Source organism: Sciurus carolinensis, chromosome 10, assembly GCF_902686445.1.
Source record: "Sciurus carolinensis chromosome 10, mSciCar1.2, whole genome shotgun sequence".
NCBI lineage: Eukaryota > Metazoa > Chordata > Mammalia > Rodentia > Sciuridae > Sciurus > Sciurus carolinensis.
In genome coordinates, this window is record NC_062222.1 from 80,050,284 (window position 1) to 80,069,817 (window position 19,534).

The following is a 19,534-nucleotide window of genomic DNA, read 5'->3' on the forward strand; positions in this document are numbered from 1 at the left end:
ACAAAAATCTACTCTTCTAATTCCTATTTCCACTGAAAGACTCATTTATTATTTTTAATGCTGTATTCTACATTTTGTAGATTTTAAAATTTCAGAAATATTATCTTCTATAAAATACAAAGCAACACTGTAAGAATTCAGCCAAGTCTGGAATTCAGACTATGAAGATACTTTTATGAAATAAGTCATGAAGCAAAATGTTGAGAGCTGTTAATGCAGCTAACCGTTTAAAGATCACATTTATGACCCTTTTTTTTGTTTTAAAAACTATTTTGGTTTACATCAACGTGTCCCTCAACAGAAGGAATGATACACTGTACTGAAAAACTGAGACCTTGTAAATGGTCTTCTTAAATTGACTCTTAATAATTTTAATAGCTAGCAAATCTTTACTAGGTGTTATTCTCAGGGTCAGGGTTATGGGCAGTAAAAAAGAGACTTATAAGATCCTTTAGTATTAGTAGTAACTAGAATAACTTGGATTGGATCCAAGGTAGATGTGTGTTATATAAATGAATTCTGCTTTATAGTACAATACTTTTAAAATTTCAATGTATTTATCATAAGGTATACTCAAGGTATTCATCTGAAGCTAAAAATCTGATGCCACTGAGTAAGTGTCCAGTTCTTGCATTTTATCTTAACGTAGCTAATTTGATGTCATTTTCTTACTAAGGTGGAATTTTCTTGAGTTTTTAACATCTTACTACAGTGACTTGGCACTAGTTTAAGTCTGTAAAAACATAATTGTCAGAAGTCACACAAAAACATGATAACTATAATATTTCTGCACATCTTCAAAAGAGTCTTTGGAAAACAACTACAATGCATAATGCTCCAGAGAATCCAAAGTACCGTCAGTGATGAATATTATTTAGTGATGGTACATGAGAATTGTTTTCTAAAAAGTTGTATCAATGTCAATTTTAGGTAGAACATGAAATTACTTCATGAAATAGTCTCATTCTATGCTTTCCTGACAACACTCCCAACAGAAAGCATCCAGTCTATTTGCTGTTTCTTGGCTGATCAGACATTCATCCTGTAATTCCCTGATTGTCTTCCTCAATGATTTTTGGAAATGTTTTTCTCGGTCTAAAACATTCCGTAGACTTTCCTTGGTATCCTCTAGCTCGCTGATCACATGATCTAATTTAAGCTTAAGTTTCTTTGGACTGTCCATTACACTGTAGCTATGTTCCTAAAAATATAAACACCGAGTTATTAAATCAGACAGACAAGTACTAAGATAAATGTTTATTACTAGGCTTCGGTTATTTCTCCATTTATGAAGTGCTGGGATCTTTAAGTTGGTGATATATAAAGACTTAAAGAATTTAGGGAGAAGATGGGGTTTAGTGACAACATTCAGAGTGCCCAGATTTCTCTTTTTTTCCTAAGGCTAGGTACACCTGAGTACAGAACATTTGGCTGGGAAGCACTTCTTATCTAGGGGTTCATATCTGCTATGAACTTCACGACACTGCAACTATACAGCTTTCATTTGTTAAGTGTAGCAGTGATAAGCTTAATTTTTATTACACATGTTTAAAATTGTTAAGTTTTTAACTGAGTTACTTTTGATGAATATTTCACTTTGTAAAAGATGAGAAAGAGTACTGGAACAGCTCTTCAGGTTGGGTGTTAGGTATTTAGAGAGGACTCTGGTCTTGGTATTTTAAAGAGATAATTTAACTCCTCTCAATATTTATTATGTTTATGCTTAAGTGTGCTGGGCATACATCTTTTTCATTTTGATTTGAAAATAGAGAAAATAACACTGACATATCTTATACAGTTACTATACAATAATTTTGAAAAGTTGCTGCTTAATATTAAAATTAGTGAAGACTTCTCGGCTTCTAGCCAAGATAAAGTAAAAGAGTGGCTTGACTCCTACCCCAAAAAACAATGTATGGCTAAAAGACTTGAAAGATAAGTTTTGAAGATAATGTATTCTGGGCAAGGAAGGTAGCTACTACTATGAACAAAAGGAAAACAAAGAGGCAACTATGTGATTGCTCCAGAGAGTTTGTAGGCCTCAGTGAAAGACAGGGAAACCCATGCAGAGATAGGCAGACAAGAGGTGAGGAGAGAGTGCCAAATATCCAGGGAGACCAAGTTGGTTAACATTTACAGAATGAAGTACTAGAAAGGAGAAAGCATCCCAGAGTGAAAACTCTGGAGATCTTCAGAGACACCGTCTTGAATACACCACTGAGTAAGATAAGTAGATGCATGTGAGGAAACTACTCAAGGCTAAGGAAAGACCAATCAGAAAATATTACAATGTAAGGAGCTCACAGGGCATGGACACTATTCCCCACCAGCCAGATGAGAAACTAAGATTTATGGGACATTGAGTAGTATACACGAAAGGGTCTTGCCTCTGTAGTGGATAATGAATAGTCCGAGACTAAGCACTGTTCTAGTCCTGCCAAGAATAACAAATCTGAAAGGACCAAACTGTTTCTAAATAACTATATTCAAAAATAAAGCTCAAGAAAGAGGATACAAAAATTCAGAAAATTAAAATCCATATTATATGGCACACAAAATTTACCAAGTATATAAACAAGCAAAAAAAAAAAAAAAAAGCCATAACAGATAAACTGATTGATGAAAATTAACCCAGAACTGATATAAATGTTAATTATTAACACAGGAGGGAATTAAGGCTATTTAAAAAAACTGTACTACATATATTAAAAAAGTTAAGTAAAGACATGAAAAATATAAAAAAGATTCATAGGACATCTATGGTTAAAGGTTACAATGTATGGGGTGAAAAATATACTGGAGAGAGTGGCAGATTAGACATTCAGAAGAAAAGATTAGTGAATGTGAAGATATAATAAAGGAAGTACTGAGAATGGATGAGAGAGAAAAACAGGGAATAGTAAAAAACAAAACAAAAAACAAAGTACAGCTAGTAGTACAATTCCAGACACCTAACATATATGTAATTAGATTCCCTAAAGAAGAAGAAAGGAAAGTTGGAATAGGAAGAAATATTTGTGGACAAAATTTTTCCAATTCAATAAAAAATATGAGCTCAGATTAAAAACAAAAATAAAAAAACCTTCAACAACTCAACAAATCCCAAGTACAAGAAACAAAGAAAACTAAACCAACACAAAGCAAAAAGGCAAAAAATGTAAAATGGGAGAAAAAAAGAAAAAGCAAAAAATATGACAGGAGTTTTAGAAATAATGCATGTAAGAATATAATGGAGTAATATTTTTAAAAGCACTAAAAACAAAAAACCTAAAACTAACACCTAGTGAAAGTAATTTTCAAAAATGAAGACTACAAATGATGTTTTCAGACACAGAAATGCTGAGGTAATTCATTACCAACACAGATATACCATAAATAATATTAAAATAAGGTCCTCAGGCAAAATGATACCAGATGGAAATATGGTCTTATATAAAGAATTAAAAAGCAGTAAAAATGGCAACTACATGAACAATAAAAATAAGATTTTTGTTTTTTTAATCTCTTTAAAAAATCTTATTGTTCAAACAAAAATAGTAACAACATAGTGCATAGTTTACAGCACATGTAAAACTAAAATATGTAACAATAGCACAAAGACTGAGGGAACCGGAAGTATACTATTATACCATTTATATATATGCATATATATTCATAATACATACTTTATATACACACATGTGAATGGACTATCACTTGAATGTAGCCTGTGATAGGGTAAAGATGTACTTTTACAATCCTACATACAACTACTAAAATAAAGCAAAGAATTACAGTTTATAAGTGAAAAAAGAAGATAAAATAAAATAAAAATTAATCCAAAAGAAGGCAGCAAAAGAAGAAAATGGGGGAAAAATGCCACTGGAACAAATAGGAAATAGGAAAATGACAGATCTAATCTTTTCTATATCAATCATTACCTTTAGTATAAATAGTCTAAACAACCCAAATAAAAGGCATAGATGATCAGATTGGATTTTATAAAAAGAGCAAAATTCAACAATATATGCTGCCTAAAAATACTGTACTTCACAAAGATAACAATAACACTAATAAGAAAGCAAGCTACAGTGTGTATAATATATCAGACAAAGTAAATTTCAGACCTGGTCCACTACCAGGTATAATGAAAATCATTTCTTAAATATAAAGGGCTTATTTTATCAAAACATAGTAATCTTAAATGTTTATATACCCGATAACAGTACTTCAAAATATAATATACAAAACTAATGCCAACTAACAAGGAAAATAACACAAATCCACAATTATTTGAGAAGATTTTAACACCCCTATCTCAAAAATAGATAAAACAAGTAGACAGAAATTCAGTAAGGATTAGGAAGATTTGAACAACACTATCAATCACCTTGACCTACTTGATACTTACAGCACATTCCAACTAACACCAGCAGCAGAACTCACAGTCATTGCAAACGGACACAGAACATTTATCAAGATAGACCATATTCTGGGCTATAAAATACATCTCAATAAATTTAGAAAGGTTCAACCTATAAAATGTACATCTTCTGACCACAGTAGAATTAAATTAGAAATTAGTAATAGATAACTGGAAAACTTCTCAATAATGGAAACTACATAATACACTTCTAAATAACACATGGTTCAAATAACAAATCAAAATATAATCTGAAACTAATTTGAAGTGAATGACAATGAGAACACAACATATGTAATTTGTGGAACACCATACTTTTGGAGAGACCAATACCACTAAAGCAATACTTTGAGAAATTAACACATGGAATACCTACACTGGAATACCTACACTTGGCTTCCACCTTAACTAGAAAAAGATAAAAGTAAATTTTAATTAAATAAGTACAAAAAAGGAAATAATAGAGATAAGTGGAAATCAGTGAGGTAGAGAGAAAATGAAAGTTCTTTGACAAGATCAATGAAATTGTGTTGTTACATCTATAGGCAGACTAATCAGCAACATAAAAGAACAAAAACAAATTGCCAGAAATGATCAGAAATGAGAGATACGACATCACTACTGATTTTATAGGTATTAAAATGCTTAATAAGTAAATGTTATGAACAACTGTGATGAATGGACAAATTTCTTGAAAATCATAAGCTACTTAAAAAAATTTTTTTTTTTCTCATGAAGAAAACCACTGATCTAGATAGCTTTAATGGAGTATATCAAATACAGGAGAAACTATCATTGAACACAAAATTTTCCAGCAAACTGAAAAAGTTGGCAATATTTTACAACTCACTTTTTGAGGTTTTATTCTGATACTGAAACCAGATAAATAGATTATAAGGAAAAAAACACTATAGGTTATGTATCTCTCTTGAACATACAAAAAAGAAAGGTTAAAAATTGAACATACCAAGTCCAACAATATATAAAAGGGATAATGCATCGCTAAGTAAGGTTTAGTCCAGGAAAAAAGATTGATTTCGCATTCGAAAATCAATTGATATGATTCATCATATTAACAAACTAAAAGTGAAAATCATTTGAACCCTCAATAGCTACAGAAGCGGCATCTGACAAAACCAACATTTATTTCTGATAAAATGTCTTAACAAACTAGGAATGGAAGGGCATTTGACCCAATAAAAGGGATTTATGAAAAACATATCTAAATCACATTTAACAGTGAAGGACTAAATGCCCTCCTCCTAAAATCAGGAATAAGGCAGTTCTTAATTCTTCTGTTTGCCATACTCCAAGAGGTTCAGGGTCGTACAATAAGCAAGAGAAAGAAATGAAAGGCATCCATATTAGAAAGGAAGAACTAAAACTCTTTTTAATCACAGAAAATATGATGATGTGGAAACATCTACAAAATCTGATAACCTTACAAAAAATCTGCTATAATTAATGAGTTCAGCAAGTTCACTAGATATAAGATCAATACAGAAAAATCAACTGTATTTCTGCATTCTAGTAGAAAAAAAACAAAATGCCATTTATAACAGCATCCAAACACATAAAATACTAGGGGATAAATCTGACAAAGTAGAATACCCATGTAACAAAAACCAAAATACACCTGAGTGAAGTTAAAGACCTAAATAAATGGAAATATTCTGAGATCATATGTTGAAAGACTATCAATTCTTCCCAAATGGATCTATAGCTTCAATACAAAACTAACAAAATTCCAGCAGGTTTTTTGGTAGAAATTTACAAAGTAATTCTACAACTCACATTAAAATGCCTAAAAAAAGAACATATAATAGCTACAACAACTTATGAAAAAGAATGAAGTGTAAGAACTGACACTGCCTGATTTTAAGAATTACTATAAAGCTATGAAACAGATTTATATTCCAGGTCTGACCATAACATATAAAGGCAACAAATATATAAATGTAAGCCTGAATCTCTATATATGTATACCTGTTTTTCAAGAAAATCTAATGATAAAGCTATTTTTATTAGATATTTTCACATAGAAAATGTAGTATTTAAGAATTATTTTCTTGGTAGAAATATCCTGGTGAAAGCGTTCTTTGAATTCAATATGTAACCAAAGAATGAACAACTTCTATATTGTTCTGCCTATATACAAATTATAGTGGCTCTGGGAAGCAATATTATCAGGAGATATTACATATTTAAAAAACTGAAAAACTTAAATCCCCAGTTTTTGCCAAGATTCTGAAAAAGACTAAAAGGACATGTTCATCCTGAAAGTATTAACATTAGTTCAGTAAGCAATTTTACTTACAAAAATGAACTGGGATTGGAATTCTTCAATACATGAGGAAGAACCAACAAGCTGGTGACTGTGGTTTGTGACTGGAAGTGTTCTGAGGGTGAAGTTTTTTCTACAATGAAGCTTTTCTTTTTTCTCCTGTTAAGAACAGTTAGTAACAATCATTGAGACAGTCTTATCTTTTCTCAAATTCTTATTTCTTAACTTTGTGTAGTGAAATTAATATCAACTATTAAAAATCCAATACATTATATTGTATAGCCAGTGGGGGAGTGATAATAGCCAAAAAAGCATGCTACTTTCTTAGAACTTGAAAGAAATATCTAAAAGTAGATGATCAAGTAGATAAATGCCTCTAGGATGAAAGTGGCATTCTAAATAAGTACAGAAAGTTTATAAATCATGTTATAAAAATCAACTGATTAAGGAAAGCAAAAAAGATGGAAAATAGCTCCGTTGGGAGAGTGTCAGACTGAGGAAAGGCAGTTATATCTTTTATATATAACAAACCACAATGAAATCCTATGTACTGAAAAGTTATGTAAAAAGGAAAACCACAAGAAACTATTAAATGTAGGGAATATTTATATCATCTTAAGGTAGAGAAGGCGAAAATCAAACAACGCAAAAAAAAATATTCAACTGACTACATACAAAAGTTTGAATTGAAAAAAATCAAAACAGAATAAACCCATGTCATAATCAGAACTAATGATAATGAAAGGTAGCTGCAACAAAGGTAACAGCTAAACAATTCATATTCTCAATGTTTTCAAAGAATAGCTAAGAAAAAGATGAAGATACACGAGAACTCAAATAAGTAACTCATAAATACAAATGTCCAATAAACACATGAAAAAAATGTAGAAATCACCAACATTCAAAGATAAATTAAAACATTAAGATTTCATTTTTTTTTCCTATCGAATTTTCACAAAGGTTAAGAAAACAAGTTACACCAGGAATTGAGGTAGGTGGACACACTGGCATAGCCAGTGGGGGAGTAGGCTGTGCAAGCTTTATAGTGAGTCTCTGGTAGGTCTATATAAAGAGCATCTTTAAAAATCTAGGTAATCTTTGACTTTACAACTTTATTTCCAGGAATTCAGTTCAATAAAATAAGGACATTAATAATGATCACTACAATAATATTCATTTCCCTGTTGCTAGATGATAACATATATGCAATGCTGGGGCTTGATTACATAAACTACTGTGCATATATGCAGGATTAACTGCTCTATGGTCATTAAATATGAACTATAAATACTACCAAATACTGGCAAGAATTCCTGAAGGAACTTTTATATACTGATGATGAGACTGTAAATTTATGAAATTACTTTGGAAAACTATTGCAATATCTACATAAACTGAACATATTCATCCCAGGACTCAGCAATTCCTAATTTTAACAGAAATATATACACATGTACTCTATTAAAAATGTGTATATAAATCCACCAAAAGACATGAATAAAAATATTCACAGTTGCATTTATGATAGCATCAAAGTGAAAAAAAACTCAAATGTTTACCAACAAAATGGAGAAATTAGTTTATTAATACAAAGGAATACTATATAACAAAGAAAATAAATGGACAACTATTACACACAACATGGATGAATCACACAAAAGATTGAGCTCAAGAAGCCAGAGTGTCACTTGTAGGTAGGACTCCCTGTATATAACTGATAACGATAGAAGTCAGGATAGTAGTTACCTCTGTGAGGGTGGTGACTGAGGAAGACCAAGAGGGAGACGTCTGGGGAACTGCCAATGTGTTATACTTTGGTCTGAGGAGAGTTTGATGAGTATATTCACTCTGAAAACTCAGTGATCTACATACTTAGGGTGTGTTCAATTTTCCATACACACACACACGTAATTTAAAAGACTGATACTCTATATAGTTTCTCTTAAAATGTGATCTTAATCTGCAGTACAAACATGTGGGATGCTTGTTAAAAAGTAGATTCCTGGATTCCAACCCAAACAACTTAATCAGGTTCTTTGGGATTGGAGCATAATATTCTGTATTTTAAACAAATCCTTGGATAACTTGTGTATGTGAAGTTTGAAAGGCATTGTTGTGGGAAAGTATTTAATATTATGGAGAGTGGATTCTGGAACCTGATTGTATGGTTTCAAATCCAGTCTCTGCTGTTTTAAAGCTGTGTGACTCTGGAAAAGGCATTCCAGTTCTCTGGGTCTTAGGTTCCTAAAGTGATAAAATGAGAATAATAAGAGTACTTACCTCATGTGGTTGTTCTGAGGACTAAATGAGTTAATACATATGTAAAATGCTTAGAATGGTGCACTGAAATGGCAAGCACTATATAAATGTAAAAAACACAAAATAAAATAATAAAGAAAAGGACACCGAAATTCTATAAGATTATCTACATATAGATGAATTTATACAAAATGTACATCCAATCAACTGGAAAGCTACACATCCAGGTGTTTATTATTTCTGGATTATCTGATTATTATTTTTATTTGAGCTTTTCCTTCTTTGCCTAATTTCCTATAATGAAAAAGGAAATAATTTTTGAAAGTTAGCTACTTTTGGTTTATTCATTATGCCCACATTTCTTACTTAACAGCTAGATGACACTCTGCTGGTAGGGAAAAAAACCTTTAAAGCAAACTGCATAAGATTTTGTATGCTTACTAACATGGAAGAAAGTGAGGCAGTCTCTACTTGGTCACTCAGGCACTGTGACCAGCTGTAGAGAGCGCTCAAGACTGCATAGGAGCAGGTGCGCTTCTGGATGACTTCCCATATTCCTAACTGTCAGGAAGGAAATACCTTTTATATTTCTTTGAATTTTCCACATTTGAATCCATCAGTCAGTCCATAATTTTGGAAGCAAATACATTCTCAGGTACAAATATACAAAGAGAGATACTGAGGGAAGGCAGTGAACCCACGGCACTATCACTAAGAAAAAAACAGAACTCAACTAGAGTTTAATTTTTCAACCCTTGTATTTTCTTTTCTCCTTTCCTTCTCCTGTTCTTATCCTTCTCTTTATGTTTTTTTTCTCTCTTTTGTCCTATCTAGGCTTTAAAACTGTGTGTAGTGGCTGCTTATGGAAATATACTTTGGTCCTGTTAAGTAATTTAGCTCTTGATTTCTCAAGGACTGCTAATTCGGAATTTCTGTTCAACTTTCTCAAGTTAATCCCTGCTTTTTAGACACAAATAAGTTATGCTGATTCCTAAAGTTGGGCCACTTTATCAAGTCTACATAGTAATGAATGAATATTTATGAGTGGCTACTAATTTAAATTACTTTTACTATACATCACAAAAGCTGAAGCTGCCTTCTACAAATTTAAAAACTCAAAGAACATGCATCAAATGAATAAGTAAATAATAAAAATAAAGGCAAGAGTGGTGCAGATTCTTCAAAAGTACCACAGGAAGTGAGTACTGATGGTAAGCAGCATCTTGTAAACAAACCTGTAAATGATATGGGGAATCAAAGATAGAAGGGATGACTCCAGGTTTTAGTTTAATATTTGGAGCACTTCTGTCAAAATCTGTCTTCTTAAAGTGCCTTGAACACAATACATCTCCTTTTTTAGGCTCCCAAATGCCTGCAGCATTCACATCAAGTCTTTTCATTGCTAAAACCCATTTTCTTTTGACATTTTCATCTGTGGGGAATCTAGGAAAAAATACAAAAATACTTTAAAACCAAATATATATATACTATTGATATATCCTTGAATTAAATCTTTCTTAAATGTCTGTGGCTAAACTGACCCCTCAGGTTGTTATTACTCTTGAGAACTGCAATATTTAGGAAACTATGATTCATGCTGTGTAACTCAGTTTTAATACTCATATTTTCTGCCAATCATTCTGCAGTCATATGGCCTTCATTTAAATTTCCTGTCATATTTTATGGAAGAAAAGTTCCAATGTATATTTAGCACCTTACAGTAAGACATGCAACTGATGAATTTTCTTCATCCAGAGATGATAAGGAATATCACTTGGGTCTTTTATCTGAAGTGATATCCAGAATTTATCCCTGATGAATAGGGCCTTTGTACATTCATTCTTCTGTCAGTATCAAAAGATTACTTAGTACAGCATTTAATATACAGAAGGTCCATAAATGCTTAGCAAATGCATCCAGAAAATAGCTAGCTGCAGGACTGAGTTCTGTAGATCAGAACTATTTTGAGAGATTTGAAGCCCAATCATTTTATCTCTTCCAATTTTCTAAGCTGGCTGAAATCTTTTTGGAATAAAGTGGGGTACACATAATCATTTTCCATATACCTAGCAAAGTAGCTAGCAGATCTTTCTCTATACACAGTACAGTGCTTGGCACAACAGCAGCAAAGTAAACCTTTAGGAGCTGAACAATTATTGAATTCTATTATTCTCCTATGGCTGTCAGGGAAATGGCTAAAATACTACATGTGGATCATCTTGATTTATTCTGGAATACAAGTCTGAACTTATTTATATTTTACCACCTATTTCTAAATAGAAAAGACAATATATTTGAGCTAAGATCCTTCATTCAGATTGTAAACTACATGTAAACATTTAACTTCTTTAAAGAAAATACAATGTTAAAACACAAAATAATAACATTAGCAAAAAATGAGTTTGATGATATATCTGTTAGTCTCTGATACCTTGGTGGTTATCTTAAAACTTTTACACTAAATTACTTATAATTTACACTTTTAAGTGTACAGGTGTCAAATTTAACAAGAAGTGTACTTAAAAGAACTTGGGAACTAAAGTTCTAAACTGAAGCCTTAAGTAGAACCGTTTACTTTTTATAAAAGTCAAAAATACTTGGCTTAACTACAGCAGTCTTACACATGAAATGTCAGTCCTTTTAACTTGGAATTTGGCAAACAGCGAGAAGCACATCCAATGGCTGAGCAACATTTCACCATGATTTTAGCAACTCATAACAGAACTGAAAGAAAATTGAAACAGTAAGTGTTAGTAACTTCAAAGCCAAAGGGAAATATATTTACCTTTACCAGAGCATTACAGGAAATATGAAATCATGTGAGAAGGCCAAAGGCAAGTATTTTTGTCCAACACCTGCCTGCAACTTTGCTCATATAATTTTCTAAGGGCTTGGCATTTTATTAGTAAGGCTAGACATATTTGTCTGTGCCCCCTGGGTATATGAGTTTAATTTGTAGACATATACATTTTCCTTCTACCTCCTTACAGACAGCAGATTCTCTCTGCCACAGGCCTTTGCACACTAACTCCTCCTGGCATACGATCTGCCACTCATTTTTCAGCTCTCAGTTCCTGTCCACCTCACCAGGGAAATCTTCCCTGACACCTAGACTATGGCAGATCCTCTCTAACATCAGTTCTCTCAGAACACACACTTCTTAACTTTTCCAAGTTAAAAATCTTACTTTTATAGCAGGGATTTTTTGATTGTTTTTTTAACCCCACCCGTCTGTGAGTTCCATCACAGGAATGGTAGGCAGGCCTGTTGTGTCTCACTTTTTGTCCTCACGGTTTGGATGATAACCCGCACGCGACAAATGTTAATGCATATTTTGAAAGAATGAAAGAGAGCAAGAAAAGGGACTGGAACGTGAGGCAGCAGCAGCTCTAGTTCACGGGACGAGCTCCGCCCCTTTCTCGAGGCGCCCCGCAGCCGGAGGGAGAGAGGGAGGGGCCATCCAGTCACAGGTGCCGATGCGGCCGGAGAACGTCCCTTTCTCAGGGGCGACGCGGCGTCTCTACGCCGCTGCGGTCCTCCTCGCTCCAAACTACGCCCCAGGATCTGGGCGGGCGGCGATGCCAGGGGAAAAGAGCCAATCTAAGAGTTATTACCGTTAGCAGCGAAGACGACGACTAACGTCGAAGACGGAGATTGCGTCTCCCTGTGCTTCCGCCCCGTAGCCCCGGGAACCGGAAATCCGGCTGCCCCGGGTCACGTGATCGACCGCCATATCTACTCTGGTGTCAGCTGCGGCTGGGAGGGGGATCGGTGCGACGCTGCTTCTTTGGGCGTGGTTTTCCACCTGGGGGAAGGGTCTGCGGAGCGTGAGGGGAGGTGGAGGAGATGGCGGCAACTGCGCAGGAAGATGGCGTCCGCAGCCAAGAGCGAGGGCAGCGGGGCTGCGAGCACTATGACAGAGGATGTCTCCTGAAGGTGACGACTTCAGTGGGCTCTTCTCTGACGAGCTTCCGCCGGGTCAGGCCGGGGACGCGATGGGCAAAGTGGTTAGGCATGGGTTTGTTTGAGGTTGAGCTGTTTGTCAGGATACCTGCCCCATCATCTGGAACTGGGTTCCACTAGTAGAGAATGTTTTTGGCAAGGCGACCATAAGCCTCACGGTTCTCTGCTTCGTACTTTGCAAGCAAAGTCCTTCTTGATTTTCAAGAACTTGGGCTTACACGAATTTACTAATAGGCTTGTCAGCCTTTTGCTGTTGGAAGTAGACTGAGGCAGTGTCAGGCCTGACCTAGGCTCTTCTCCAGAGCCACCTTTCAAGTGTTTGATGAAATAAGGAGGATAAGCAAGCGGAGAATCGGAATACAATTTCAACTCCTGGAGTAAATAAACTTTACAGCCTGCCAGTTTCATTTTAGAGTCATTGCCTGTGCCCAAACCTGTCAGTGAGAAACTGTATGTGTGAAATGGAAGACAATCATGTGGTTACCATTAAATTGGAAATCCGGTATAGAAAAGTGCCTAGAATGCATTATTACTTTTGCTATTTGAGAAAACGTTCTAGTCAGTCTAGAGCTTTTTAAATTGGTACCCATCCAACTAAAGTTTCATGATTTTTCTTGCAAGAAGCAGTATAAGAATTTTACAGAGAAAGTCTGATCTTTGGGCTGGTAGTGCAGCTTATAAGTAGAGCAAGTGCTTAGCATGTGTGAGGCCAACGAGGCCCTGGGCTCAGCTCCCAGCAACCCCTATCCCCCCAAAGAAAGCAAGCTTGAGTTTTGGAGTCCTGCAACCTTATCCTCAAGTCTTATCTCTGCCCCTTAATAGTTCTGTGATGTTTGAGCAAGCTACTCTTTAAGTGCCAGGTATGTAAAGTAGGGATCTTAAAAATTCCTCTTTCATAAAAAGTATGAGGATTACCTATTAAAGTGTGTGTATGTAGTGTTTAGTAGCTGCATTCCTGGAGTGAGTAGTAAATGTTAATTACCATCACCTAATATCAACATCATTCTTACTTTACCAATCAACCCTGCTTATCACTGACCAGAGTAATTAGAAGCAAGTGGCAATCTCAGGCCTGTAAGGACAACTTAACCCTTTTGTGTAGGCCATGGTTTGGTGAACATTGTTGCACTGCAGTGGTTGAAGTTTTTCAAAGTTGAACATTCGTCAGATGAGTAAGAAAATTGAATGCTATCCTTCTGATTTCCTTTTTACTAAGATATTCTATTTCTCTTTCAAACTTGATGTTTAACATCTTGCTTTGAACCCTTTCAAAGAAACAAGGTAACTGAATCTATATTTCATAGCACTAAGGTACTTGGCTCTGAGCCATGTCATAAATTTTGTTACTTCTGCCCTTCCTCTTCCTTAAATACCAGAGGCCAAGTGTAGAGTTTCAAGGAGGAAGTGATCAGCTTGATAAAGTGGAGCTGTTTGAGTGAGATAAGAACAGAGAATCGAGAATTGACGTTTGAATATGATAAAGAGGTCAGCACTGGTGATCTTGGCTAGAGAATTGTAGTGGAGAGATCTGAATAAAGCACAGACCATTCTTGGAATTTTTCTATAAAGGAGAAAGATGTGGGATCCGGGGAGTTTATTCCCTGTTAAGATAGGAGATGTTCCAGCCTGTGGTATATTCTTTGCAATAATTCAATAGAGAACTATATAATCCAGGAGAAACAGGGAAAATGGTAGAGGTACTGTCTTTGAGTAACCAAAGGGTGATGAGATCCAGTGCATAAGTGGAGAGGTTGACCTTAGAATCAAGCATGAACTAACTATAGATTCTTTGTAAAAGAAGGAAAGGCTGAAGATGAAGTATATTAGGTTGGTTGATAAGAGTTCTTTTTTTTATTATTATTTTTATTTAGCTTTTAATTTTTTACAGACTGCATTTTGATTTATTATACACAAATGGGGTACATAATTTCGTTTCTATGGTTGTACACAATGTAGATTCATACCATTTATGTAATCATACATGTACATAGAGTAATGATGTCTGATAAGAGTTCTGTAAGGATGTTTTCCTTTGATTATTTCTGTTTAATGGCAAAGAAACAAGGTCGTCAAGGTCGTCAGCAGAGGATTAAGAGGGAGGAAGAGGTGTTAGAGTTTTAAAGGGAGAGAAAATATGAAATGATCATCTAGATCCTAGATAGATCTTAGGCTCTAGAAGAATGAGGGGATTAACTAAGGAACTGGTAGTAAGATCCCACTTTTTGAGTGCTTTTGACTTAAGAGTGAGACTAGACAGTATGGTGGTTGGTGGTTTTATTTTAACCATAGTCAACTGCTTCTGCTATACGTTGAGTTGGAGAGAGTTGGATTTAACTCAGGTTGGTTTTGGTGAACATGTAGAGGAGAGGAGGGAACTAGGGAGTGTAAAAGGGAAGACTTGGAGTTAGTTTGAAAGAGGAGGTAGTGGTTAGAGATATTTATGCTTGAAATTGAAATGCAAAAAAGGTGCAGTCCTTGTTCTGAAGCAGAGGTTTTCAGGGTGTGATGAATGAACTGCTGAAGATCTCTTAGGTTGCGAGGACAAAACTACTTTCTAAGAATACTAAAATATTGTCCTTTTCAGTGTTGACATTTACACTGATGGTGGAAAACCAGTGATTAAAATTGTTAGCATCTGTGCATCAGTCACACTGTGGTACTGGACTATACTATACACTTTTTAAAAAAATACCCTTTTGACAAAATGGTAAGTTTTCATCAAGCACTTTGGTTGTCTTGAGGAAAAAGCTCTTGTGCAATTGGATTGTGAAATGAACTAGTTGCTTTTTTCATGAAACAACTTTTTTTTTTTTTAACTTGGAAAAAAAAACTGGTTATTCAGACTTTGATATTTGGTAGACATTCTCAAAGATTTAACACTCAATACAAGAAAAACAATTGACAGTATTTGTTGCCAGTGACAAAATTTAAGCTTTCATGCAAAAACTAGAATTTTGGAAAACTCGAATTCACTTTTGTGAGTTTGGAAGCTTGTCAATACCTAAAGATTTTTAAAGATTTTTTTTTTTTTTTTTTTGTGGTATTTGGGATTGAGCCCAGGGCATCATACATCTTAGGTAAGCTCTGTACAACCGAGCTATATTGGCAGCATAAATGTAACTTTCTGGTTGCATGTGAAATGTGCAGTTTGAAAGATCTACATAACTAGGTGAACTGGTGTTTTCCAAATGACCAGTGCATGGGTAAAATATCAATTCCAAGTACAAGATAGATAATGGATTTTAATGAAATAATAAGAAAATTTCATTGGTATGATTTCAGATTCTGTGTTACAGCTAGTCTTTAAGAGCTGTTGAGTTCTGGTGTAGTATCAGAATGTCCACAGTTCTCTGAAAAGGCTATTAAAATACTTTCCCACTTAAATATTTGTGTAAGGCCAGAATTTCTTCATGTACTTCAACTATAGTTGATTGAATGCAGAAACAGATATGAGAATCCAGTTACTTAGAGGGAAAGTATAGTTATTTTTCATTATAACCTGTTATTTATGTTGCATGTAATGGACTTTTTACTTTTATTTTTTTAAAAAGAATATTTCAGAAACCTATCACTTGAATTTGTGATATGGCATACATCAAAGATACAATCCTAATAAATAAAAAACTCTTTGAGATCCTTAATTTTTAAGAGTATAAAAAGGATCCTGAGACCCTATAGAACCATGTTCTGTAGTATGACTACATTGGCTGAGTGTTGGAGGACAAGGCCTTCGAAAGTGAGGAAGGCAAGGAATTGAGAGTTCAGGCTATTTGAAAAAGTCTCTTTGCAGGTAGGTGATCTCTAAGATTGAGAACAAGAGCAGTGTTGGGAAAAAAAAAAAAAAGGAAGTCAAGTATTAAAATTTTCAAAGAATGAACTATGTTGTGGTTAAATCATGGCATAGAAGCCTTCAGAAGTGAGTGGATGTGCAAGATTATAGTGTAGTCCTGGGTTAGCCCACTGGTCTAGAAATCTCTTGATAAACTAGTTAGAGTGAAGTTAATGAAAAGACCCAACCATAATGTTTAAAGAATAAGAAGTTTCTTTCTACTTAGCATTTCTAAGGTGAGTGGTCCCAATTGGTGAAGAAGCTTTGTTTCACATGACCATTCTGTTTTAGAGCAGATCTGTATGATCCAGTTGTATAGTTGGATTTCATGTATCTAGGGTGGAGAGAGTAGTTTTTTGTGGACAACTGTCAGTCTGCCACTCTTGAAAACAGGGCTCTTTTATTTGTTGCATCTACAATATTAGGTAGGTAGTTGATGATTAATAAATATTAGTGAAATAAAAGCATAATATTTTATTTTTAGGGGTTGAAGTACATAAATGCATGACCAAGAGGGGGGTAGCCTGACTACTGCTTAGTAGATTGTCAGTCTAGGAATTTCCATCCTTCTTAATTCTTATGTTTTAAGGTTCTTTGTCACTTCATACCAACATACAAATATGGAAGGGAATAATTAACATAAAATAGGCCAAGAAACAATGAAAAGTAAACAACTGATCCATTGATTATACTCTTTGACCTTGTTTCAGGAGGAGGACGAAATTTTCTTTTTTTCATAGTAAACATGTCTTGCTTTTTATGTCTCTTTCTGTCCCCTGGGTATTAGGCGCCTTGCTGTGACAAGCTTTATACCTGCCGGTTGTGTCATGATAACAATGAAGATCATCAGCTAGACCGCTTTAAAGTAAAGGAAGTGCAGTGTATAAACTGTGAAAAAATTCAGCATGTAAGTTTTTATGACATTTGTATTTTCTTTCTTTTCAAAAAAGACTTAAGGTGGTTTGAAAAAAATTAATAAAAATTGCAAATAAGACTTCAGACTAACTCTTAGAGTAAGCAGTATCTTAGATGTTTAAAAACTTTAAAAAAGCAAGTATATTTTAAAAAATTTTAGATATTCAAATAGTAGTTCAAAATATTTTGGAAAATATTTTTGTATGTTTTATTGCCCCTTATCATTATACATAATGGTGGGATTCATTGTCATATATTCATTAATGCATATGATATTACAATATAATTTGGCCAGTGTCATTCCCCAATATTTTCCCTTTTCTTTTCCTCCCTTCCCATTATCCGTTTCTTCTACTCTACTGGTTTCCCTTCAATTTTCATGAGATCCCTTGCTCCCACCTTTTTTTCCCTTTTTTTCCTCTCTAATTTCCACACATGAGAGAAAACATATAACCTTTCACTTTCTGAAATTAACTCTTAATTTTAAATTACTTATGTCTTTTTTAGGCCCAACAGACTTGTGAAGAATGTAGCACATTGTTTGGAGAATATTATTGCAGTATATGCCATCTGTTTGACAAAGATAAGAAGCAGTATCATTGTGAAAACTGTGGAATTTGTAGGTACGGTATGTAAAATAATCTTTTTTAATAATGTACCTGGGCAATCATAGTTTTAAAATCAATGTTATTGCGATATCATTTACATCTGATAAAATTCATTTAAGTGTCTAGTGAGTTTTGATCTTTTTCTATTGATATCTATCTCTGTTTATCTGCATCTATATATCTGTTACATTATTCTAAGAAGTTTTTTCACGCCTCTTGTAAAAATCATTTAATTTTCCCATCCACTACTGTACAGCTATCTTAAATTTTAACTTGGGAATGTTATATATTTTTAACATTGGGACATAAAATTTGTTCTTTATTCCATAATTGCAGAATATTTTTATGAATTTTTTCATTTTTACATTATCTCTTTCCTTCTAAATACTTTCACATATATATCTGCCTTCAGCATTTGACCACTTATAAACCATATTGAGTAAATTTCGGGTAAAAACATTATAAAGATAGGATACTCTCACATCCTTTTTCTGTTTTTGTTATGGGGGATTGAACTCAGGGGCACTCAACCACTTAACCACATCCCCAGCCCTGTTTTTTGTCATTTTTAAATTTAGAGACAGGGTCTCACTGAGTTGCTTAGTGCCTCGCTTTTGCTAGACTGGCTTTGAACTTGCAATCCTCCTGCTTCAGCCTCCAGAGCCACTGGGATTACAGGTGTGCACTACTGTACCTGGCAAATGGTGTAATTTCTTGTTACAAAATATTTGTGATTTGAATTTCTTCCTATTAAATTGTGATTTAAAGTCCTTCCTAAAAAAAGACTGACTAGATGAGACTACCATAATATATCCTTTTTGTTCTTAGAAATACCTGCTTCATTTCTTTCTCTTTTTTTTTTAGGGGTCGGGGAAGGGTGCTGGGGATTAAACCCAGAGCCTTGCACGTACAACACAAGTGTTCTACCACTGAGCTGTATCTCTACCCTTCTCCTTTCTTTGAGTGAGACTCTTCATCTAGGATATCATCATCTGAAAACCATAATCTGATTTATTGATTAGAGGATCACTTTTACCATCATTATTAGAGATTCTGAGTAGTGGTTTGCAAATGGGGATGATTTTTCCCTCAGAGGATATTTGACAATGTTTGGAGATACCATTTGGTTGTCACAACCAGGAATGTGGCCATACCATGTCATTTGTTGGATAGAGGCCAAACATGCTAAACATCATACAGTATTCAAGGTAGTTCCCTACTACGAAAATTATCTGGTCCAGCTGGGCATGTTGGTATGCCCCTATAATCCCAGC

General features: G+C 34.4%; 2 protein-coding genes across 3 annotated transcripts in view; one reads left to right on the plus strand and one right to left on the minus strand.

Moving 5' to 3' along the window:
- On the minus strand, positions 1-12,641 carry Thap6 (THAP domain containing 6). Of its 2 annotated transcripts, none has more exons than XM_047566376.1 (5): positions 12,560-12,641; positions 11,567-11,669; positions 10,181-10,388; positions 6,720-6,845; positions 1-1,201 (listed from the first exon to the last, which is right to left on the minus strand). In XM_047566376.1, the coding sequence occupies exons 2-5, from the start codon at positions 11,644-11,646 to the stop codon at positions 962-964; spliced, it is 654 nt and encodes a 217-aa protein (XP_047422332.1). In that variant the 5' UTR covers positions 11,647-11,669; positions 12,560-12,641; the 3' UTR covers positions 1-961. The 2 variants fall into 2 exon arrangements, with proteins under 2 accessions (XP_047422332.1, XP_047422333.1); XM_047566377.1 differs by having other exon boundaries at positions 12,133-12,567.
- Positions 12,400-19,534, plus strand: part of Rchy1 (ring finger and CHY zinc finger domain containing 1) — a 19,329-nt gene continuing 12,194 nt past the window's right edge. Inside the window, exons 1-3 of the mRNA XM_047566375.1 lie at positions 12,400-12,881; positions 17,525-17,644; positions 18,160-18,275. Coding sequence (XP_047422331.1) covers positions 12,792-12,881; positions 17,525-17,644; positions 18,160-18,275 — 326 coding nt within the window. The 5' untranslated portion in view covers positions 12,400-12,791. The remainder of the gene's footprint in view (positions 12,882-17,524; positions 17,645-18,159; positions 18,276-19,534) is intronic.